This window comes from Zosterops lateralis (genome assembly GCF_965231275.1).
Source record: "Zosterops lateralis genome assembly, chromosome: Z".
Lineage (NCBI taxonomy): Eukaryota > Metazoa > Chordata > Aves > Passeriformes > Zosteropidae > Zosterops > Zosterops lateralis.
In genome coordinates this window covers 65,598,134-65,623,246 of record NC_139800.1, presented here as the reverse complement: position 1 = coordinate 65,623,246, position 25,113 = coordinate 65,598,134, and the positions used below count along the sequence as shown (strand labels likewise).

The following is a 25,113-nucleotide window of genomic DNA, read 5'->3' as shown; positions in this document are numbered from 1 at the left end:
TTAATTGAAGAAACTGTCATAAGCTGAACTGTGTCTTACAAATTATATCAAGTGATGAATTCTGAGAACTTCTGGGAATTCAGTGAATATGAACTAATGCAGTCAGGCATCTTTTTAAGCTCACATGAACTGAGAATGTGGTTATAAGAGTCGTTTAGCATCCTACAAAACACAGATACATAAAATATCAGTGAATTTATTTAATCTGCAAAGAGGCAGCAGTGGCATTATATTGTTGGGGATCTGTATTTTTATAATTTTACAATAAGTAGTATTTTTAGAGCTTTGTAATTCTAAAGTTTCTCCCAGGATCCAAATTGGCTGGAAAATTGAAAAAAAAAAAATTTTACTTTTCTTTTTAGAATTTAGGTGAAATTGAGCTGATGATATATATAGCTAATGCCATTACTTTAGACAACCCTCTTTCTGAGCATAAAATCACATAACTTTAGTTGACCTGACAGTGTACTTGTACTAAAAACTTGGTACTGTCTTCTCTAAGTGGTTACAGCAAGTGACAGCTCCTGAGTATGGTGGCTCTGGGTGAATATTTTCCTTTTAGAAAATGACATTGTTGGGAATTAAACTGAACAACATCATTTCACATAAGAAATGCTTTTCTCTTTCTGCAAGGTTGAAAGTTGAGTTGCCCCAGTGTTCCACCTCCGTCAGCAGTGCTGTCATTGGTGGTGTTATCATTTTGACCTGGTTATAGGGTTGAGCAGCCAGAGCAGTACTTGGGGCGATTAGAAGAGCTCCCAGCAAGCTTGATAAAGCAGCAGCATAATTCACCAAAATGTGTAGGTGTGTAGGAGCAAAGAGCTCCTTCCAAATAGTGCCTTAAGTTTTAGTTTTCATATTTTCCAGATTCTTTACTGCATTAGTATATAACTTCATATAGAGTGTTAGCAAGTTCTCTTCACAGCTTAGTTAGACAAAACAATCCTTATCTAGCTCGAGAACCAAGGACATCTGTTACAGCCTCAGACCCAAAAAGTATAAACAACAGCCAATTGAGGAGAGCAGTCTGGGAAGATGGGACTTCATAACCTGAAGCTGCCATTGGACAATTAACCCCAATATGGAAATGGACCAAAACTTATAAAAGTGTGAAAGCTCGTGACCCATCGTCCGTCTTGGGTGGAGCCATGGCCGGGCTCTTGCATTGCCCTTGGAAGGCCTTTTAATGAATATCTACTTTATTTCTCTAACACTGTCTACCCTCTGTTCTAGGTGAGCTCTCAAGGCATCTCAAGCACTCCCTCAGCCCCTCAGTGAATGTTGTACCATGTATGACAGAATTAATGCACTGTCAAGTCCATGTAGTTATGACAGGTCATGTAAAACCTTGAACTTAAGTTTCTGCTATCTCTAAAAAAAATAGTTTTCGGATGTCTGTCGTGTCCCCCCCCGCCCCCACGCTTTTGACATTTAATGGGTTTGTGGAATGTGAGTGATGTTCTTTTAATATATGTTACCTTTTTTTCTGCTCTTTAAATAGTAGTTGAAACAACATTCAGGTCCACTGGAGGTCAAAAATTACTTTACATTTAGAAATTTTATGTTACATTTTCAGCATACCAGGTTAAAAACATGAGTAACAATGCTGTCAGAAATACTATAATTTTAAAATAAATGCTGATTTGGTTAATCGTGATTTCTTATTCAATATGCATATTCCCATCCTGTACACTTCTAATAGATGTTGGATTGTTCTTTGAAATTGTGAACACTTTCTGTATTTGTGCAATTAAACTTGGTTTTATACTCCAATGTTGTAAATACAATGGTAACTAACATAACTGGTCTGTGAGTATATCCAGTGTGCTCTGTCCAGGCATTTCATATATTTCATTTTCATTATGGTTTTTGTATATTTTGGCCTTCACTGAATACACATAGCTATGACAGAAGTGAATACAATTAATAAAGCTTAATGTTTAAAAGTGGGGGAAGAAGAATAGTGTTTACAGAAGACCAAACATACCTGAATTGTCATCAAAATATCTTTTTAAATATACCATATTTTGAAATATTCTTAAGTATTAATATTTATACATACAGTTCCCAAAAATTGAATACACTTTAAGTCTTATCTCCTTGGTATTTTAAATCTGCTGTTGTAAGCATTATTGCTTTGTGATTCCTTTCTTATTAGCAGCTAGAGTAAATTCACAGCCCTTAAACCATTTTATTTACAAGAACCCTTACCACTTAGCCAGGTGCATCTGTTGTAACTTAAGGTGCTTTTGTTTACCATAGTTGTGCAGTTACATGCTGACAGATTTGCTCTCTTTTATTTAACTATTCATAAAGTAGGTTTTATGTCAGGATTATATTCACAGAGTCCAAACAAAAAAACCCGACCAACCAGACAAAAAATAGACAATGTTTCAGTACTTCACAGTCCAGAGACGGTGAATACAGAAACCCTTTTAAATGATGGTGAGTCATAAGGCCTGCTCCATTTCCAAAAAGTTTCTTTTGTACTTTTGCACAGGACAAGATAAACTAGGTTATACTTAAGTGACCATTAAAATAATTTGATTTGCATTCTTTAAAAGAGCAGAAAAAATTGTTGCAGCCTTTTCTTACAGACTTATATTTGTGTATTTTTTCAGTAAGCCACTCCTAAGTCAGTAAAGAATTTACTTAAAATAATACTGTAAACCACAACTAAAATACGTACTGAAATTTGTGTAACTAAACAGATACTAACTCTTGGAGACTATTTTATGCTTTAGCAAACATGGTATCAAATTTACTATAAAATTATCATGGAAAAGTCCTAATTTAAAGCATTGTATGCATATAAACAGCATTACTGTTGAATCTTAGATTATAAATAGGGAATAAATAAAAATTTTCATTAGCACAGTAACAGATAACTTGCCATGTTTCTTCCAGAAGGATTATTGCAGAAAATTTCTCTGTTCCTTATTCAGGTAAAATTGCAAATTCCCTAACTTGCTGTTTTAGCACATGGCCTCATTTTCCACCAGTACGTAGCTCAGGGGCTGCATCTCCTGCTCTGACCTTTGTCTCCTTTATTTAACTGCCTGTTGAATTGTCAGCTTAGATTTTGAAGTGTACTGCAGTGGAGTTTGAAGTTGATGTCATAGCTTCATAATGGCATTGTTGCCTTAGCAATGGCACTGTAGAGAAGAAATTTAGAAAAATACAGGAAAGCTAACGTAAGAAAAATGCATGTGCTGTTGGAGGAAAAAGAGAATGATACAAAACCTAAAAGTTAAAACATAAAGTAATGAATTGAAACAGAAATTTTGAGCAAGATGATCCAGTGTGCTAATGTTTAAATGTTGCCAGTATTTAGAAGGAGCAGGCCCTTGCTGCCTGGACACCTCAGTCATGGAATTAAATAGGGCAGAAAAAGCCGATGGTAGTTCCACTTAGCTTCTCATATTGGCTCTTAGAGCAGGAAGACTCATTACATAGTGAAGTATCTTGAACATGCTGAAACAGCAAATGTTGACACACATGTGAGCAAGAGGCTTCTAAAAAGGGAGTAGAAGGAGAGGTGAGATTTTGGGTTTTTTCCTCGTAAAACAGTGCTGTTTTCAAAGAAAAATGATTCATTAGTTACTTCTGTATTTATCTGAGTTGACATGTTTCCAGTAAGAGTGCAAAACTCTCTCAAGACCATTCCACATCATCCACACTGCCCTTTTAGACTTTAGGCTAAAACTGCTGTCTGCAGATCTGCCCTTGCATAAGTGCAAGGAGCCCTTCTTGGAAAAACACCACATCAGTTGCTTATCTGCCTTTGCCGAGAGGTAGAGATGGCTGGGCCATGTGGCTGATGAGGGTGCCCTTGAACATACTTAAAAGTACAAGCACAGGGAAGATGTCTGTCCAAGAGTACAGATTTTATCACCCCAGGCCTGATCCTAAAGGCAAAGCTGACATTAACAGGCAGTTCAGTAAGACCAGGTCTGTAGGTGAATTGTGTTGAGGATGCAGCACACATACAATGTATATTTCCAGGTGTTTTGTCTTTGGAATAGCTTCAGTCTGGTTCCATGGAGTGAATGCCCTTTAGGAGTCCTGGGTGTTAAGTGCTGGCTTGGCTTGATTCAGAAAGAATTGGTTCGTGCTCCAAGATACCTGTGATAGGAATCCAGGTACAGCTAGTGTGGGAGGATGGAAGTCTGGCATCAAACTGGCCCAACAAAGACATGAATGTGGACAAACACGCTAACTCCATCAGCAAACTGGAAATTTTGGTGTCTCCAGAATTATTCTTCCCAGAGCAGCATGGCAAAGACTGCAGCATCTGGGCTGCTACCATTTGGTCTGAGTCTAGGGCTTGAGGTGATTTCCCTAGAACTCTGCACAGTTCTGTACTCCTAATCCTTTTACTTTTTTGGTTGGTTGGTTTTGTTTGTGGGGTTTTTGTTTGTTTGTTTGTTTGTTTTTGTTATAAGTAACACCACTTTGAATACAGAAAAGCTCATCACTGCACTTGTTAAAGAATCTTGACTTCTTGTAAATGTCAGGGGTTTTTTGTCTTGAAAAGAGAAAAATGCGTTTAAAGCTAGCTTTTGACCTTCTGTGTAAGCTTCAAAACCCACCAATATAGTAAGGTATGCTAGACTCTTTAAAGAGCAAAACTTTGGTATGGACATCTTTTTTAATTGTCTAGAATTCATTAGCTTTCAGATCTGAACAGAAGTGCAATCCTGTGTGCAGAGTCTATGTAGGAAAATTACAGAATATCTTCCATTATTCAGAGTTGCTTTCATCTCCTGACTGTTGCTGATTCTAAAAATATTTTCTGTGGCACAGTATGAAAAATGATACTTTAAGTTCCAGTAAATGCTTTTTGCCTTGTAGCTAGTATTTCTTTATTTGTTCTTGCTATTGATGCATCTGTCACGATGATATTTAAAAGACTTTCACTAACTTGCACTTAATTTTCTACTTCCATTTAGGCCAATGAGCATTTGGGACTTGGGGGCTTACGGGCCTCTTTAATGTAGTAATCATTGTTTACTGTGATTTTATTTTTGTGCATCAGAACTATCTTCCTTCAGCTGTGTAATTTTATCATTCATAGTTTCAATAGCACAGGGCAGTATTCTTGGGTTTGATGCTTCAGCTGCATGAAGGAATCTGCATCTCTTTCTGGTGGGCCTGGTGGTGGGTGAATAGAAGTAGTAATAATATAAATAATAGATGCCATAAAGGAAACCTAAATCTTTTGCTCCCAGGCATGGTAATGGTAGCATTTGCTGTAAGAATAACATGGTTCTTCTTGCTGATTTACAGTGGTTATAAGGCCTCAAAGAAAAAAAAAATCCCAGGGATTACTTATAGTCAAGATGCTTTTCTGTTATTGACATAGCCAAAATTTATTTTTACAAGACTGACTGATTTCTCTGTGCTTACATTTCTCCCTCTCTCAATTCAAAATAACTGGTATTCACATTGAGAACTTAAAATAATCCAATAAATTGAACAGCCAGATAGGTTTATGCAGGATACATTTTACATCATGACACTGCTGGGGGAATCATTGTAGAATATATCTGATGGCAATGAAAATTATGATACTTGATCACTTCTCAGATGAAACATCATTTACATCAGTGTCTCAGCAGCTGTTGCATGAGTGTGCACTTTAGGGTAAGATAGGATGTATTTACATTGTGAGTAATTATTGTAAGGATTTCTTAATTAGGATTAATTTCTTATAGGAGGTACTGAAACAGCTACAAGGAAGTATTGAAGATGAGGCAATAGCATCTTCTGGACAAATTGACTTACTGGAGCGACTTAAAGGTAAAACTAGAATTATGTTTTAAATAGGTTAATTTCTTTTTAATTTGGGATAAAATTTTCAAAGTTGTTTGCATCTTCTTTCCAGTGCTGACCTTAATGATTGGGCATAGTCTTAGTGCCTAAACATTTTTGCTAAACATTTTAAGACACATTCTCAAAAAAAAAAATCTTCTCCATTTACACATTTGCTACTGTTACTCTAGGATTTCATATGAATTGCTTTTGATATAATTCACATTTCTTTCTTCAGGAAAAGAATCCATGTAAGTTGATGTTGGTGTAGTTCCACCAATTTTCTAAACTTTTTTGCATGTCCTGCCTTTTCTGTGTCATATTACTGCAATTGTTTCTGTCATGCTGCAGATTGGTGGCTCCTTCCCTATAGCACGTGCTGGAATCTGTATCATCCCATTGTATGGGAAGTGCCAGCAAGCCCAGATCACTAACTCCCTGCCTACATCCATTATCCCACCCTGACCCAGAAATTTCATAGGGACATCTATGTTCAAGAGCCCTGTGATGAACCGAGTCATCTGTTACATGATAGTGAGGGATTTACAGGATCTCTGAAAAAGAAATTGTTAAGAAGTGGGCCACAAGGTAATTCACATGATGTGTGTGCAAAACTCTGCCCATTTCTTAAGTCCTCTGGGAAGGAGGCAGGCAGGTTTTTGTGGGAACACTGTTCTGATTGCCAGGATTGCAGTTTGGCCATCTGCTCAGATAACTGCTGTTCTCCAAGTCACCATATCCATTGTTTCTGTTCACAGGCTTTTTGCTGCATTTCTGTGCAAAATGTTTTCATTAAAAAAACCCATAGATTTATTCAGGAAGTAAGAAATTAAGATGGAAATGATCTTTTAACTTTGTGCTGCGAAACCTTTAGCTCTGAAATCTGTTTGTTGTTTATTATCCAGAACTGAATTTGGAAGGCACCAGCTTCGCTGGGGTGAAGTTAAGGCCAAAGGTGTCCGTGCGCTCGTATGGGAGCCGGGAAGGGTCTGTGTCCAGCCGCTCGGGGGAGTGCAGTCCAGTCCCCATGGGGTCATTTCCAAGAAGAGGCTTTATGAATGGAAGCAGAGAAAGCACTGGTTACTTAGAAGAACTAGAAAAAGAGAGGTAAATTTATTTGTTTATTCCTCCAGTATGGATTGACTTCTAATTTTAATGTGTAAGTTTACGACACACCTAGTATTCATATAATGAATATAGTTTTGAAAAGTGGTGTATTTACCTGTCATTTACCCTGACAGGTAAGAAACCAGGAATCTACATTTTATTTAGATGCACATGCAGAAAAACGTATTTTAAAAAATTAAGTATCATTCAGTTTCTACTGCTTCTTCATATATGCGTTTCATTTTTACTTTTTGTTGGCTGAAGGGTTTTTTTATTTTGGTAAGCAGGTTGTTACTGTCTAAAATACATTTAAACAGCAAGGGTGGAGCATTCTAACCACCTTCATATCTCCTCACTACTGTTGATAAATGAAGCTGTAACAATGTGATGGTGAAATCGCTTTCTCTCTTTTGGAAATGGTTATTAAGTACCATAACTGGTTTATCAATTATTTACTATTAGCAGACATTTACCTAGTGATTCTGCTCTCTCAGCAAATGCATCCACTAAACAAAATGCATGTTCTTATTCTCAAGATGTTGTTCCCATCAGATGTTTTGTATTGACAAAATCCTGGAATTTCTTTTCTTGAAAGACAATGATATCCGTTTATAGAAGAACATACTTTGAGGTCATAATACAGAATTGTAGTACTATATCAGTCACTTACAAAGGAAATGCAAAGTGAAGGACACGCAGCTGCTTCTACTGAAGCCATCTTTATTTCCTAAAATAAACCTGACTGAAATACTAGGTGTTTTCAGAAGCCCATCTGCAAGCCAGGGTTTCCTAAAGATCTAGTCCTACTTAATGGATGGGATATCAAGCTGTGGGCTGCAGAACTAAATAAACCTCAACACAGTTTTTATGCCTAGTAGACATTAACAAGCAAAAAAATTCATTTTGAAGTCGTAATAGAAAAGCCTTGAGTAATGAGTGGGTTGTGGACAGCCCTCTAGAAACTCCTCCTCTAAAGGATTTACTCTAAAGTTCAGCAAAATTTTTGCAGCCAAGACCTGAAAAGAGTATGCTTTTCTTCCAAGATGTTACGTCTAGGTCCCCTTTTTTTGGTCCTATCAGCAGAATGCAGGTAACTTCCCACGGGTCCATACTGAGGCTGTTCTAGCAGCCACTCTGTTTTTTTCCTTCTCCTAGCCAGGATGACCACTAATGATATTTGTTCTGTTGCATAAAATGTAGATTCTTGAGGAGCTGTATAAGAATATTTAGGAATTTGGGAGCCTGTCTACTTGCTCAACTCATTTTTCAAGAGTCTGATGTGTCTGTTATTTACTGTCTTAACAAACTGTGCATTTGTTTGTATTCTTCCAGTGCTGTGTTTTACTACAGATGATACCAAAATCTTTAAATACAGTTGGAACTTCAAGTGTGGTTCCTGTGAGCTCCTGCTCACTTGGAATAAGCAGCATTTATAGCAGTCAGAATTCTATAATATGGTTAGCAGCTCTGATTTATGATCTGTGATCCTTCCCCACCCTGGTGGATTCTGAGGTGATAGTTATATGGACATTTTTCTTGGTGGTGAATACAGCTGAGGCAGTGAACCAGTCTGTGTTCCAAATAACTCTGGAGAAAAGGGATAGGGATGTTTTAATTTCAGAGTAGCTTAGGCACTGTTAATTTCGTAGCTGATGGGGTAAATATTTGTGCTGTGGAGAAGATGGATCTATGGAGGAATGGCCAGATCACATCTGGCTTCATTATTAGTGAAACGACACATAATCCAAAACTGCTCTGTTCTTTAAGCTGTTTCAGGATACGTGTGGAAGCATGCAGGCATTGATGAGAACCCTGGGTAGCCAAATGGATCAAAACCTGGGGGGGGGTTGTATAGGACTGTGCATCTAAAATCACTACCATTTCTAAGAGAAAACCAAGCACTTACTTTCCTGTGTTTTGTGTCTAAACTTGTTTGGCATATTTACTACATTTCCATGTATCTAAATGTATGTATTTGCTAATCAGTTTTGGATTTTTGCACTTCAAACAGACTTTCAAGAACTTGTGGAACTTGACAAGCCTAAAATAATTTGGAATAAAATAACACTTTTCAGAAATCTGCAGCATGAGACCATTTCCACTCAGTATTTTAACATGCTGGCAACAGTGTTTGTGTGAGGACTAAATGATGTCTTTAAATATTTAGAGCAATTTGTTGGGTGCCTGGCATCCAGTCAGGGTCAACCCCCCACCACGCTTGACTGAAAGTGAACTTGTGAGGGGAAGAAAATTTTATCAATTGATTCACCCACCAGAATAAAGATGAAATTATTGGTGCATATCTCATTTGCTTGGCTCTCCTCTAACTCCAAAGTGTAAAAAAAAAAAATGAAAGAAGAAAAGAGAAAACAGACAGTGGTAGCACTATGCTTTTAAATTGGCAGATTAGAATTCTCTAATCACTAAATATCTCTTGCTTTCTCTGGCTATTTCCAGGTATACTTGGTAAGAGTATTATATCAACATAATCTTTCAGAGTACACTGCAGATTAATTTTTGTGTTTGTTTGCCCTTGGCAATTTAGCAAATTTAATAGTCTCACCTTTTTAAATTCTGTAATTTGCCACTAAAGATGACAGTCTCCTGAGAAATTTTATATGAAAATGTTTGTAGGCCTTCTTTATTCCTTCTGGTTTATGCCATTCCTTTTTTATTTCTTTAATGTTGATTTGGAGCATTTTCTCTCTTGTGGCTTCTTTTTTCCATTATGCTTATCTCTTTTTGGCTGGCTGGTAAAACTTAACTCAAACTTTACAGTATCAGCACTGCTTTTCAAGATTTTATTTTATCTCCCACCAATTGAAGTGGAAGTATTAATTTTAGTTGTAATTTACATAATGCAAGTAGAGTAGCATATGGTTTGTTTCCCTTCTCCCTTTTAGCCAGGAGTAATACTGACATAATTATGCAGAAAGTACTCCAAAAGAAGTAAAGAGTTTTCTGCATCCATTCAGCTTCCTCTGTTCTTGGAATCTTCAAAAGTACCGCAAGACAAGTCTTTGAAAAACCCACCCTTCAGAAGAACAGTTCAAATTGAAAACTTTTTGTTACTCATAAAAATAGTGTAAAGTTGAAAAAGCTTTCTCCATTTACTTTGCTGAATTCTCAGTGAACTTGACAGGGTATGACAGAGAACAGAATTTTCTCTGATGCTGTGAAAGTCCTAATGTAAACATCTTGGGGGTATAAAAAAGATGGAATAACTTCACTGTTTTTTTCCATATTGTTTTTCATGACCAGTAGCAGCTCTTCCACTTTAAATCGTCTCCTAACCCCAAGAAGCTCCATGAAGCTGGGAAGCAGCTCTACTTCTTGTTGGAATAGTATCAGAGAGTAGTGCTTAATGGGGGGAACAGCTTATCAGACACATCTACAGAAAACTACTTCTTATTGTTGCTTATTTTCAAGGAAGCTGAAGTGCAGCCTGCTGTAGTTGTAGAGACCCTTCATGTTTTGTGCTAAGAGAGCTTAAAGACTGTTAAAACGTGAAGTCTCACAGAGCACTGATACCAAACTAGTAATCCCAAATGAAGCATTACGTCAGAAGACAAAATGACAATATTAAATTAATTAAAGTTGCCCTCAGGTCATACATTATGTTGTTTATGCAGTATTGATGGTTCCTAAGTTATTTTCTTGCTTCTCGTATCTAGTATCTAGTGCATTTCAAAACAGTTTGAATGACAGACAGAATGACACTGTCTCACATACTGAATACCCTACATTTCATAAGAGGAACTTAATCACATGTACTTAGTTGAAAGTAATCCCTCCAGTTTCTTCTACCAGTTCTTTGACATCCAGAGGCAGAATTAGTCAGTCCTTTAACATTTGCAAGTCCTCAAAAGTAAAAATACTTTTAATAAGGATTGTGTTATTGTGCTTTTGCAAATTTTATTTCACAGTCTGGACACAACTGGTGCCTGGGCACTCAAGGTGGTAAAAAGGGATGCTGTGCAGAATTTTATTCTAGCCAGAGATTAGGCACCAGGGCTCTATGGCGCAAGAGAACGGGCAGGTGGGAAGGAAAAAAAACTGCCTCAACAAGCTTTTCTCAAGCCCCATCTATTAGTTTTGCCTTAAGTCTGTCCAAAGGACATTAGGAATTTCTGCCAGCCACATCCTTGTGACTGAAGAATTACTGCTGTCCTGTGATACTGCTCCAGTTACCTGCCAAATTACAGTAATTGCTTGTTACTTCTTTTCAGTCATTTTTATTGTAAACCTTGGCATCATTAAAACAAATCTGTTTCAACACGACTGTTGGATATGTCATTTTGTTAATGTTTACAAACATTTAGCAGTCTTAGATGTGTATAGTTTTCCAGTCTCATGTTGAAGGGAGGGATCTTCTCTCTTAATTTGCCTTTTGCACACAAGCCAAGCCACTTATATTGGATATGGAATAAATGTTGAATCACCAAAATTAGCTTGAAACATTTTTAAAGCAGGAAATTAGTCAAACAGATTCTTTAAAATACAAATTTTAAAATTCTTTCTTCTTTGTTTTGTGTGGAAGATGGATTACCTTCTCAAATCATGTCTATGATGCAATATCAAAATAGTCTGGGAGAACTTGTACTTCTGTTGTATGCTGTGTAATTGTTTCTTATTAACTTACAATGATTATTCATAATGTGTTTGTGTGCTTTATAAAGGTTCATATGCTCTTGTTCAGAAAGGCCACAGCCAAAGAAGGATGCAAAAGTTAAGAGATGGGAAATAATATTGGGCAAACTTGTATGCAGCTTTCTGTCTTCTGGCTAAGTGTTGACTTTGTAATTTTTTCTGTTAATGAGAAATATTAAAACATCAGAAGGAAGAAGAGTACTCTCAGAAAGCATTAGAAAAAAAATAATAAACTTGTATTTAAAAAAGAGTGGGTTTTCTGTTTATTCCTACTAGCCAGATTTTGCTGGAAAATTTTAATATATATTTTTAGGAATATGGTAGCCATTAGTGTTATTTCATTATATTAATAAGATTTAGAATTATATAAAATTCATTTCATGCAAGATTAATAAAATAGTATGTGAAAATAGATTTTTCCCTTGGTAGTCTCTATATTTATTTATTTTGTCTTTCTCAGTTATTACTCAGGTATGCAGAATGTGTATGATACCCATTTAAAATATTTTTAACAGCTGCAAATGTATCTTGTCTATAACATTTGGTGGAAAATACCAGTGTAAAGTATTTTAGATGCTCACAGAAATGGTTTATTTTGTATGCTTTACCCATAGTTTTGCTTTGGGTGACAAATGAGTAAAAGGACAGTGCAAAGGTGAAGATTCTCAATTCAGTAACAGGATTGAGGGTTGCGCTTGCCTCTGTGACAGACCTTTTCTTAAACGCTGTTTGCACTGTACAAAGTATCTTTTTGAAAGAAGCAGGGTAAAAGTTAACACACGACTAATAACTGGTTTTGTTTTCACAAAAGGTCTCAGCTTTGGATTTTGAAGTGGGTTTTTTAGAGAAACGTGTTTATTTTTCTCTCTCACAGATGAGGACCTGAAATTCTTAGTGGAGAGAAGTGGATAAGGCTGATTAGCCAGGGCTAGGGAACTGAACTCAAATGTTTCTTTAGTGCCTTCTTCAAACCTCCAGATGGAAATGAGGTGTTAATGGTGAGACACTTCCTCCTTCTGCTTTTAATAGATCTCTGTTGCTTGCGGAGCTTGAGAAGGAAGAGAAAGAAAAGGACTGGTATTATGCCCAGCTTCAGAACCTGACTAAAAGGATTGATAGTCTCCCCCTCACTGAAAATGTGAGTACCTTCTGAGTGCTTGGTGAGGTGTCTGGTGCTACAGTCTCTGTTTGGTGTTGGGTGTATTTTATTAATTTGATGGCATTCTCTACTATCACTTCCATTCAAAAAATTTTTTTCATTCAGTATGTAATGATAACTTAGCCTAAATAATGCATTTTTCACATAGAATTTTATACATCAGAATTCATAATTATCAGTATAAATGTCAGTGAAATCAGAGGAGCATTGAGAAGCCATTATGGCAAAATAATTGGATGTCACTACACTTCCTTAACTCTGTTCACTCCTGTTCTTTTGTTTGGTGGATTTTCTAGTTTTGAGAGTAACATTGGCATTATTAGACAATGTACACAACAGCTGTTATTTCAATTACGATTTATAGTCAAGTCACCATTACCTGGGATAATGAAGATGTCTGATATCCCACATAATGCAGGATTTCTTGTTAGATGTCAGCAATGTGGCTGTATTTGCAGTACATTCCTGCACACAGAGAATTGGGAAGGTGTGGTTGAGAGAGTCACACCTAATGAAGGATCAGTCAGCCTTCTGGAAATGGAAACAGACAACAGAAACACTTCTTCAGTGGGCAGAAGTAATACTGAGTCATAGCTGAGCTTAGCAGAGCACCAGAACTAAGGGAGAATTCCTTAAATAGATTAGGAGGAAGTGCAACCCTTTCTCAAAGCCCTGTCAGCTGTATCTGTGTCACTGCTGTAGGTTTTAAGGTTGTCTCCCCTGTTCCGTAGATAAAGATTCATTTAGCTGCTCTTAGGATTAGGATGCATTACGTAGCATCTACACTAAAAGCCTTTTGTTGCAATTTAGATCCATTACTACTTAGTCCAGACACAGGTCCCATTTGGTGCTTGCAGATGATGGTCTTGTTTTTACTTTCTGAATTGACCTTGGTGAAGTCTTCTGGAAGGACTGCTCTTGGAGACTCATTTAATTACAGACTGAGAAATTGTCCAACATCAGTGAAGAGCTTTGCCCTTGCCTCAAAATTTCATTTAGTTCAAAAGCCTTCCCTTAGGCTGTATTGCTGGTCCTGAGTTTAACATTTGTGCTCTTTTCACAGGGTAGTTAGAAGTAAGGTAAATACCAGCAGTATGAATACCATTTCTGTGTGAGGTAGCTTGATACTTCTGAGTATTTTTGAAAATGCCAATTCAGATGGCACACATCACAGTTTTGTTGGTAGCAGCCAGATGTTCCTGTAAGGAATTATACTTTCTCAATGTTTATTTATTATATTTAATCATTTGGCAAAGCATAGGTGTAGTCTGCTGGTTGAACATCATTGTGTTCTTGTTTTTCATAACGCAGTCATGTTTTAAGAATGTATACTATGTTTTGTTTGTTGATGAAATTTGTTGTAGAAAAGTAATTGTTCTGCTTTTTGTTCTGAGAAATACATTGTTTAGATAAATATTACTTGCTAAAATGCCTTCCCTGTACTCTGGTTTCAGTTCTCCTTGCAAACAGATATGACCAGAAGGCAGCTGGAGTATGAAGCCAGGCAAATCAGAGCTGCAATGGAAGAACAACTGGGCACTTGTCAAGACATGGAGAAGCGAGCTCAGGTAGAGTTTGTCTCTCACCATTAAAAGCAAGGGAAAAGATTTTTCTTTTCCTGCATATTTATTAAATTATTGGTAATTGTATCTTTAAACTGTGTAAACACAGCACTTAGTTAGCCTTTTGAATAAAAGAATAGGAATTCAGGACATAGGAAATAATTGGTCAGCAGAAAGTACCTTCATCTGCCTCTTGTAATAAGCCTTTTGTTTCAGCAGATGTAGACAATTTATTCAAGAGAAAATACTTTTTAATGATAATTTCTTTACAATTTTCTACCATCTTAGCTTCAGAAAAGCCAGTGCATTTGCAACTGCTTTATTTTGCATATCTTTTCTGGGTTTCTTCATGCTTGTAAGTTTAGAATAAAATCCAGCTACTGTTCTTAAGTTTCCTTAGCCAGAAAAGATGTATCAGGGGATAATCTTCTCAAACAAGGTATTCAAGTAAAATGTGATTCACATACATATCTGGAAGTTGTTTGCTCTCACCAAGAGTTGTTTTGCATTCTTGATGAGGATATATACATATCTAACATGACACACCCATTTGGAAGTTTAAATCAGAATATAATCATGTGCAAAAATTAAATAATAATTTGGTTGCTAGTTATAAAAAATAATCCTCCATAGCAGGAAAGCAACAAGTTGAATTATTTTTTACCATTTACTTCCGTGTTAAATAAGCAACTTAGTAAGATTTGGTGGGTTTATGGTAAATGTGACAATAATCAGAATTTTCAATAGAAAGTCTTTTTAGGCTCTGTTTCCCTTCCTAGATTGAGTCAACACAAAGTTTTGCTACATGAGAAACCTTTCTAATTTGGTTTTACATTTAAGTTAAAGCAGCTGTTCTGATTACAAGAGATAATCAGAATAGCTGCTTTAAACTTCAAAGTGAATAATCTAGTAGGACTTTTCAGAAAATTCAGTACTTTTTCCATTAAAAGTACTTGGCCAAAGAGATACCCTGCAGCTGTCAGGTTATGTGTGAAGGGCTGTGTAAGGATTTGTCTGTGCTGATGTTCTGAGACAGATGTAAGTTCAGTCTGTTTGGAGAGTGTCCTGATCTGGAGGCTGTAGGGCTGTTACTGAGGTTTATCAGCAAGGGTGATTCAGATTCAGGTGTGTAGTTTGTGTCAGCCTGTCCCAAGAGAAGGTCCTTAATGGCAAAACTCCTAGGAAAGTTCTGCTGCTGTTACAGGCTTAAGTTAGAGGAATGTGATGTCCTGGTTTGGAAAAACATGTGTCTGCTAAGGAAGGCAGGAGCCGCCCTTGAAATGGAGAATGTAAGACCCCTCCCTCTGAATTATCATAATTTTGAAATTAAGGGGCTATCAGGCAAAGATATGAGAATAGAAATAACAGTTCTCTACAAGGAAAATTAAAATAAAAATGTAGTAGTACAAAAAAGCAAACAAACAAAAAAACAACACTGACAGAGTCAGAATACAACCTGACACCCTGTTGTCAAAGTGTTGGTAGCAGTCCATTATAAGCCCTCCTGGAGAGACAGATGTGGTTCTGTTGAAGAATGATCCTGTAGAAGGGTGTGGTTTTTCTCTTAAGGTCCAGTGGTGGTGAGATAAGTCCAGTCTTCTTGGAATCCTGTGGAAAACCAGCTGCCTTGGTATCCTGACTTTCATATTATATCCAGGCAGGAATGCTTGGCTCCTCCCTCTGGGTGGAGCATCTCACAGTGGGATGATGTAATTTTATCAGTCATGTAGTGAGACTCAATGGCCCATTAGCAGCAGGTATCTCCCTGGGCAGAGGATGGGTCATGGAAGAGATAACTCTGCCCCACCTGGTTTGAACAGCTGGTAATAGAATACATACTTTTGGTTACATCTTGCATTGCGACTTAAGACAGGTGAATTAAGCTAAATAGGCAGGCTAAGCTGCTGGCAGCATTCTAAATGCACTCAGGCAGGGATCAAAATAAATTATTCAGACATAAAACTTGGCTGTAGTTACATCACTACGTGGAAGTAATCGAGCTGACCCTGAATTTGCTTCTTCCCTGATTGTTTGGGGGCTTTTAAATTTGGTGGGGGAGGGAGAATGCTGACAAGATGATGTTGAAATGCCTTATGTGTTCCTGAATTAATGTTTGATATGGGATTTGTCAAAGCTGTTTCATTCTCTCTCTGTATCTGTGTAACACTTACCTATTTGCAGAAATTACAGTTCCTATTGTGATGATATAAAGATTATTGAATACAAAGTAACTACTTCTGCATGTGTTTCTTGTGAATTTTACTGGTAATTCCCTTTGGTTTCATTCTGCCAAGGACTAGTGCCAAAAATGTGTAGAAGCTCACTGATGTACAAATACATAAGGGCAATTTCTGCATTATTTCACTGTGATGTTTAAATGTGCAAAATTAAACATTTGTATTTAGTAAGGATATTGAACTTAGTAGTCTTACCATTTTCTTTATGCTCAGTGTTTTCTGACAAAAAAATGCAAACTGATTTGGATACACAATTACTATGCAAAATGTAGGCTGAAGGGGAGGGAACTGTCATTGCAGACATCTCTGAATTAAGAGTCCTGGAGATTGTTCTGTGAGAGAGCTGATAACCTGCAGTTGGCTAAGTAGTCATTGTACTTTTCTGTAGCTGCCCTTTCTCATGGGCGTTGAAACAATGGCTTTCTTCCATTTTTTGTCTGGCATGATGAGGCTTTGTTTCCTTCTGAAGCAATTTAACTCTCAGCAACTCACTGTTGATGTCTTCTGTGAAGATTGGCCACAAGCACGTGCCCAGCAGTTGTTCAGATAAATAAATAAGAAGCCCATTGGCAATTTATTTCAGCTAGCTTAATGATTTAGGCTAACTTGTAAACTTATAACTATTCTCTGAAGCTGATAATTTCACACAGTAGTGCTTACTTGAGAAAAAGAAAAAAAAACATTCTTAGGTATGTTTTATTTTTTACTCTTCAAAGGCTGTAGCTGATATATTTAGTAATAAGTAGAAACAAACTTAATTTCTCTAATACACATTAAAAAATACTTCAATTCTAAGAATTGAATTGAATTCATGTTCACATAGAATTTATTTTTCCTTCAAGTCAGAACAAAAGGGATCTATTTTTTTGAGGTTAAGAATTCCTTAAAATCTTACATGAAATTACCATTCTTATAAGAATTTATCCCAAGATCTTTAAAAGTTTGCTAAAACAGCAGACCACTAAAGGTAGAAGAAAATTTAGATCCTGTAGTTTTACATAGATAAACATTTCAGGACTGTTATATTTATACAGTGGTCTTGTATGTAGCCATGAAGCCATTAATGTGTTTGTCTAATATATATGTTTATTTTGGAAAAAAGCCAACCAAACAAAAAACACAGACAACATTTTTAAAACCGAATGTTATGCCTTATTTTTACTTTCTATATATAATGATAGTTCTTCTGTCACTGTGATTGGGGAGTGACAATTTGTTTTGTTAGACATCTTACTGGGGCAGTGAAAGCCAAATAATATGTAACTTCAAATGTAAAATTACTTCATGAAACTATTTTATGTTAATAAAAGTTACAAGTAATTAGAACAATAAATGGGAATGTAGTATGAACAAAGAGAAATCAAAGGTGATATTTCTCAAGTAGATTCTAAAGTTAAAAATATTGCTGTTGCTTGTTCCATTGTGTATCTCAGATTTTTGCCCATTTGCCAGTCGGCTCTACGCCTTTGTGGCAAGAAATGCATTCCTTTTTTCTGTTTCTACAGTGTTTGGCATAAAATACACTCCTGATTAGTGGAACTCCCCAGTTTCCCTGTAATAGAAAAAAATTAATTAGAAGAATGATCTGATGTTTAAATCTCTGGACAAAAATTGGAAAAAGCAGGTAGAATTCCTGTCCCTCCAGGGGACTCAGTCAGTAATACTTGGCCAATCATGCAGTATTTAATGGTTTTCATCTGCACAATTTTTTTTTCCTGTGTTTAGGTACATATATAAAGATACTCAGATTTTCTTGATGCCCTTTATTGGATACATGGCTAGTTACAGAGAAAGAAACTCAAGTTATGGGAAATTCTGGGGAGACTCACATCTTTTGAGTGCTTAAAGGGGACCTGTAAGAAACTTTTTAGCAGGGAATGGTGATAGGAGAAGAGGTAATGGCTTTGAATTCATGGAGAGTTGATTCAGATTAGGTACAAGATAGAAACGTTCTACCTTGGGAGTGGTGAGACACTGGAAGAGGAAGCAGGGGCCCCATCCCTGGAAACATTCAAGGTCAGACAGAGCTTTTGGCAACCTGGTTTACTTGAAGGTGTTCCTGCCCTTGGCAGGAAGTTTGGAATAGATGACCTTCTAAGGTCCTTCCAACCCAGACTATTCTATAATTCTGTAAAATTCAAATAATTCTTAATGACAATGAGAGACGTATTTTGTCATGCATCATGTCACCAATGCATAGATATTCTCAGAAATATTTTTTATTATCTTTCTAATACTTAAAAATTTTTTGAACTAGGAGCAAAGGATGGGATAAATATTCTATTTGCCTCTGTAGTGAAGCTTTTATGTGTTTTCCAATAATTTGCTTTACAAAATCAAATCAAATTTATAGCTTGAAGTTGTAGCTTTCTAACTCTACTAAACATTGATACTTATGGCGCTTTTCCCACAGCTGCTTCTGATATGTGTTTCAGTAATTCATATTTTGTGGTTATGTTTGCTTTTGTATTTCTGAATGTTCTAGATAACATGTTTCTATTTCATGTGCATCTTTCAGCATTAGCACATTTTGAAAGTTCATCTTATTTCCATTTTCAGATTATAAATGTGTCAAGTAAGGTTGGTTATAATGCTGATCTTTACAGTGTCCACTAGATTGCTTTTCTGGTATAGCACTGTAAATGTTAATCAAATAAAGGCATCAGAACTTTTTCCAACCATATGTCCATTTCTTTGATCTATCCCTGGCACAAAAAAAAAAAAAAAAAATGTTTAATCAGCTTGGTCTTCTGCCCACATTTGAAAGTCCAATAATGTGAATTTATTAAATTATCAAGCTCATGCACTTACTGTTTCACAGACTGGTATTGCATCCTGTGCTTCACTGTACAATTTGTGTGTAGTACATGTATCCTGTTACATTTGGAGTCTCTTAACATTCCCTTTTCTAACCACAGAATGGTTGCAGTGGGAAATGAGTAGCAATATGCCTGTAAAAGACTGGTTCAGAGATGTCTGTAAAATCCCAGATAAACCAAAGAAGCAATATGTAGATTTTTTTAAAATATACTTAGCCTGTTAAATACTTTGAGATTTAGAAGCAGAAAATCTCAGAGGTTGGACATAAGCAAAATTCCCAAATCAATATAGCAATGGAATATAATAGAAATCTGTCAGGGTCTCATACATTCAAAGACACTCTACAAATAAAAATATCTCTCAGATTTCTGTAATGCAAGTAAAATTATTATATTTAGATAAAAGTGAAATAATTTGCTAAAGATCTACATAAAATACCAGTTTTAGAAACAGGAATATTGTGCAAGTTAAGGGGAGCATTTTTTTTAATACCTAAATGTGTGCTATGTGCCTATTACATCCAAATGAGTATTCAATGTTATTAAAACCCAACTACTCATTTATGTTTTGAATGCTTGCAATCATTCTTTTCATTATGAAGAACACCTGAATTACTTACTAATGTGTGTAGTACCTGCTGCATGTACCTACTGAAGTAGGTTTGTTTTGTTGTCAGCAGTGTTTGCAAAGAACTCTTCATGCTGTCACTGTACAGTAAGTAAAAGGAGTTTTTGAACAAAATCAAATGTGAAAATCCATTCATTTCAGGCAAGAGTGGCCAGAATTCAACAAATAGAGAAGGACATTCTTCGTATACGACAGCTCCTGCAATCACAAGCAGCTGAAGCAGAGGTTAGTGAGCAATAACATGCCTTTTTTTATTATGGTATGTGTATTTTCTCTAAAAAACCCAAAATATTTGACTTAAGTGATAGACAGGATTACTTCTATCAGCTGTTGATGTCACAAAGAATCAGATAGTCAATATTCTTACACTGTTACTTGCCCTGTTTCTAATGAACTGAGGATGGAATACTTGGATTAGTCCTCATACTTCTGTGGAGCTTCAATAATCATATATAAGTTGAAAGTTTAGCTTGAAATTTCAGTAAAAATGTCAATGTGCTTACAAAGGCTGAGTCCTGGTTTCAGAAATAATTAAAACAATCAGTTGTACATGCTGATTAAGAATTAAGAATCTCTGGTAAGCACCTTCATGAGTTGCTTGTCTTTTGAAAGAGGCAAGATGTAACAAAAGGATAAATAGAGCTTCTGTCAGACTTCAGTATAGAAGGCTGGTATATTTTTAGTGTTTAAGTACAGGGTTCTATATTAAGAAATGCAGGATGTTTCCTGTAAATTACGAAGTCCATAGCAGTAACTGCCATTAGCAAAAACTGCTCTCATGGAAATTCACTTAGAATGTCAACTTCATTTCTTGTACTGGTAAATTAAATTGTGTGTTTGACATTAATATTTTATGACCTGTCTTCACCCAAAATAACTACAGAAAAAGCTCAGAGCATCATTTGGATCACTAAAGGATTATATTTTTCCATTTTGTAAAATACTGGTTTCATAGTTCCAGGATTTGAGAGGAAATCAATTCTCGTAAGTGATGCAGACCTTAGTGAGTGAAATTAAAGTTTCCTCATCTGTTGGCATGAGTCAGTCCAGGTGTTTATAGCTATTGACAAGATCCCTCTGAGCTTTCTCTTTCTCCACCTGAACAGTCTCAGTTCTCTCAGCCTCTCTGTGTGGGAGAGATGCTCAGGACCCTTAAGGATTGCTTTAGCCTGCTCAGGAATTATTTTAGTGAATCCATTGTAAATCCAACTTCATTATCCTGGGCAGGCCAGAACAGGACTTTTGATGCTGAATGGAGAGGAAGGGCCACCTCCCTGGCCCTGCTGGCAATCTGCCCCTCACTGCAGGACAGGACACTGTTGCACTTTTTGCCACAAGGCCTTTGAAATGATGGCCCACCAGGACCTCCAGGTGCTTCCCAGCTGGACAGTTGTTCCAACAACCCCAGGCTGGGGTTGTTCTGTCACAGGTTCAGGACTTCGCACTCCCTTCCTTGAATAGCTTGAGGTTCCCCTCAGCCCATTCCTCCCACCCATCCAGGTCCCTTTGGAAGGCAGATGAACTCTGTGCTGTATCAGCATCTCTGACTTGGGGAGGGTGCACTGTGTCCCAGCATGCAGCTGTTGGACAGTATTGGTCTCAGTATTAACTCTGGCTGTACTTGGTGCTGCTGATTGCAACCCCATGATTCCCAACTATTCCAGCAGTTTTCAGTCCACATCCCTGTGCCCTCACCTCCTGCTTGCTCCCCAAGCACCGGTGCAGAGAGCTGTGGTGCTTTTCCCATAGCTGCTTCCGATATGTGTTTCAGTAATTCACTAATACTTTTTAGTGTGTTTTAATAATTTCCCAGTGGTGACCATCTCCTACAGAGAACAGCTAGATCTAATTCTGAAATTGTCTGGTAGTGCAGTCACACTGCAAAGCCCATGTAACTGAAAAATACAAACAAGAGACATTTTGTATATTTTTATCCTGTGCCTGATACTGTTACTGAATAAGTATATTTCTATAAGAAGAAGTCTATGCAGCAGTGGGAATATGCTGGAAAATTCTTTTAATCTTAGCACAATAGTTTTTGATCCCTATATTTGTGGTTAATGCTTAGTTTTGTACCATACAATGCTTAGTACAAATGTCAGAGCTTAGCCCGGCCTTGTGTTAAATCCCTACATCTGTGATTAATAAGCTGTGTTCCAATTAATGCTTCCTGATTTACTTATGTCAGTAATTAATATGTACTAGCTGATATCTTAGTTTTGAGAACAAGGATTATGTGTGATGGCAAAGAATGATAAGAGAAGTACATTATGGCCAGATCATGTATTTGAGATACTCTCAAGGAGAAAAGATTCATCAGAAGATCTGAACCATATCCAGATAAGTCCATGGAAGTAATTAGCATATATGCATGTATTCAGGAAATGTGATAAATATGTATTTGCTACAGGAATATAGCCTGATCTGTTATTCTGTTCCTGATCATGCTTTGCGGAGAATTCCCCATGCATTCAGCACTGGTAATGAAGAAATATTGGCTTTCTAACCTGGTAAATTGGTTGGAGAGTTTATTTCCTGGTTTTTGGTGCCAGTAACCAAATTGAATGTACTCCTTACGTTATAAAGATCTGGTAACAACAATAATAAATATCACAGCTTGTCTGCTGATACAGTTGGCCCTGTGGTGATGTCAGTCACTGTGGAATGCAAATGTAATATATCTTGAGGAGTAAGACCGAATGTAACGCTGCAACATAAAATCAGCTTTTGGAAATCAGTGAGCAGAGAAAATTCTCACACACATCACATTTTTAAGGTTTGGCAAATTGCTAAGTCTTGTGAATGATTCTAGAAAAAATTGAAGCCATTTATATGCAAATAGTGATATCTTTGTCCACTGTAGGGTTAGACCTCTGCAAAAATAATTTTCAGCTGTTGAGTACAATATGAAATTATTTTAAAGGAAAAAGGAAATTTCTGGCAGTAGTGGTACAGGCCTTTCTTTCATAATATCTGTAACTTGAAATATTTGAAGTATTTCCATTAGGCAGTGTTGCTGTAGATAAACTGTGAAGGATTTTTCTCTTCCTGAGATTATTCTCAGCAGGTTTTAAACTGTGATGGACCAGGAGCCTTCTCAAGGATTTTACTCACAAGACTTTCTTTTGTCTTCGAATCAACTGTAACAAAATTATTTTTTACAGTTTCTTAGTTTCATTTGCTACATTTCCTATTTTCTTATATATATCTTACTTATATGCATATTTATATTACATTTAATATGGAGTAATGGCAATTCCTAATGAATATGTAAGTGTCTGCTTGGGCAACTCAAGTATTGGCAAAGTATAAGATAAAATTACTTGTAATTGGCTTTCTTAGCAAAAATAGTCAAGGTCTGCTATCCAAGCTAAAGTTTATTATTTTCTGCTAATAAATATGTGGAAATTAATAATTGATATTGATAGTTCTCGCTGACTTCGGAAGCTCTTAAAAAATGGTGGCAAATGCCATGGAAGGAGCAAATCCATGTCCCTGTAGTCAGCACATAAAGTCTCCCACAGTTTTGCTGCAGGAGCAAACAAGTGAACTCTGTCAAACTGACTTTCATGGTCTGATGCCAAAATTCAGCGATGACAGAGGTTACAAATCCATCTTAGGCCTCTTCAAAAGTAGTGCCTCAAAACAGGTGGTGCAAGGGCCATGAGTACCATTCTCTGGCAACTGTGCCTCACATGGGGTTTACAGAGCCTGCTGCTGTTCTCATGTTCTGGTTCTTTGCCGTTGTGGTTGGTAGCATCTGTATTTTCTTCCACAGGTCCTGTGTTCAGTGTTGAAAGGGCACCAGGAAGAGGGGACATACTTTCAGTGGTTATATTGCCTTTCTAACCATTAATCAGCTGTCTGTCAGATGAATATTTATTTATAGTAGTACTGTATCTCTTTTTAAAAAATTGCATTATCCATGTGCATGGACATGTGGTATTTTCATATATAATAAATATGTTTAATCATGTATATATATATATAAAACATATACTCAGTTTTCAACTAATAACCTCTTTCTGCTGCCTGTGTTGTTATTAACTCCTTTGTGCCAGTCCACATGAAGGGGACAGCTCACTTCAAATGACTTCAGTGATTGAAGTGGTAGGGAGTCTTCTCTGAGAACTTGCGAATTTGATGTTCAAGTCCAGCTGATAACTCACATGACAGTAATGGGTTTGCACATTGAGAGCACATTCTGCATTTCAAATTAGATAAACCCTGCTAGTAACTGTTAAAAACTGTCTTGCAAATTAATTTATGTGTTGAGTTGACTACTTTTTGCATTGGCATATTCTTGAGAGTGTTTAGGGGGAATGGGAAGGCATCTCATTCATAAATAGCATGTAGCAAAAAACCACATGTTAATAGGAGCAGAGAGTGTTAAAGGAGACCAGAAACTTTCCTTGTTAGGGAATGAAATATCTCTGTGCCTGTGCTCTGGATGCAGCAGAATTATTTAATAGGTACACCCCATTTTCACCACCTTACCCCAACCTCAGGAGTATTCTTGGAAGAGGAGTATTATTCCCCCTCAGGTGACCCAGTGAGTCAGAGTCCTGCTAATGGACTGTTCCGATTTTTACATCTAGGCATGTTCAGTACTGCTTTCTTCATGGTCATTTCTTCAAAAGTCATTTTGAATGAAGTGACTGGAAAATTTTGTCTTGAATTACACTGGAGGCTTAGATGTACATTTTGTCAAGCTCATAATTATACTTTATTCAAGATTGTGTTGTGAGGTAGGAATTCAGCATTATACTAAATTCACCTCATGTACAGCAAGGCCTGATCTTGATTGGGTGCCCCACTCTTATCCTGGGCAGTTACTCTATGAGTATCAATAACCGTTTTATTTCATACACAGTGATAGAGAGGGTGAAAATTTGAGATCAGATTTTAGAAAGTAGTAACACTGTGTGTCCTAAAATACTTGGAGATTTGCTTTGTGGCTTACTCATTTTCCATAAGTCAAGGAATTTGTTACCAATAGTTGTTTCCAATTTTTTCATAATACTAGTTTGTGTAATATCCTGCATTTTTTTACATACCTTATTCCTTTAGTTAAACTATACTTACACTTAAGTTTATCCCTTTATTATGTGAAATTATCATTTCACGTGCTGATTAC

General features: G+C 36.7%; 1 protein-coding gene across 1 annotated transcript in view; it reads left to right on the top strand.

The window, feature by feature from the left end:
- APC (APC regulator of WNT signaling pathway) overlaps positions 1-25,113 on the top strand; it is a 67,195-nt gene that overhangs the window by 20,364 nt on the left and 21,718 nt on the right. The window contains exons 3-7 of the mRNA XM_083883893.1: positions 5,718-5,802; positions 6,720-6,921; positions 12,601-12,709; positions 14,185-14,298; positions 20,118-20,201. Coding sequence (XP_083740019.1) covers positions 5,718-5,802; positions 6,720-6,921; positions 12,601-12,709; positions 14,185-14,298; positions 20,118-20,201 — 594 coding nt within the window. The remainder of the gene's footprint in view (positions 1-5,717; positions 5,803-6,719; positions 6,922-12,600; positions 12,710-14,184; positions 14,299-20,117; positions 20,202-25,113) is intronic.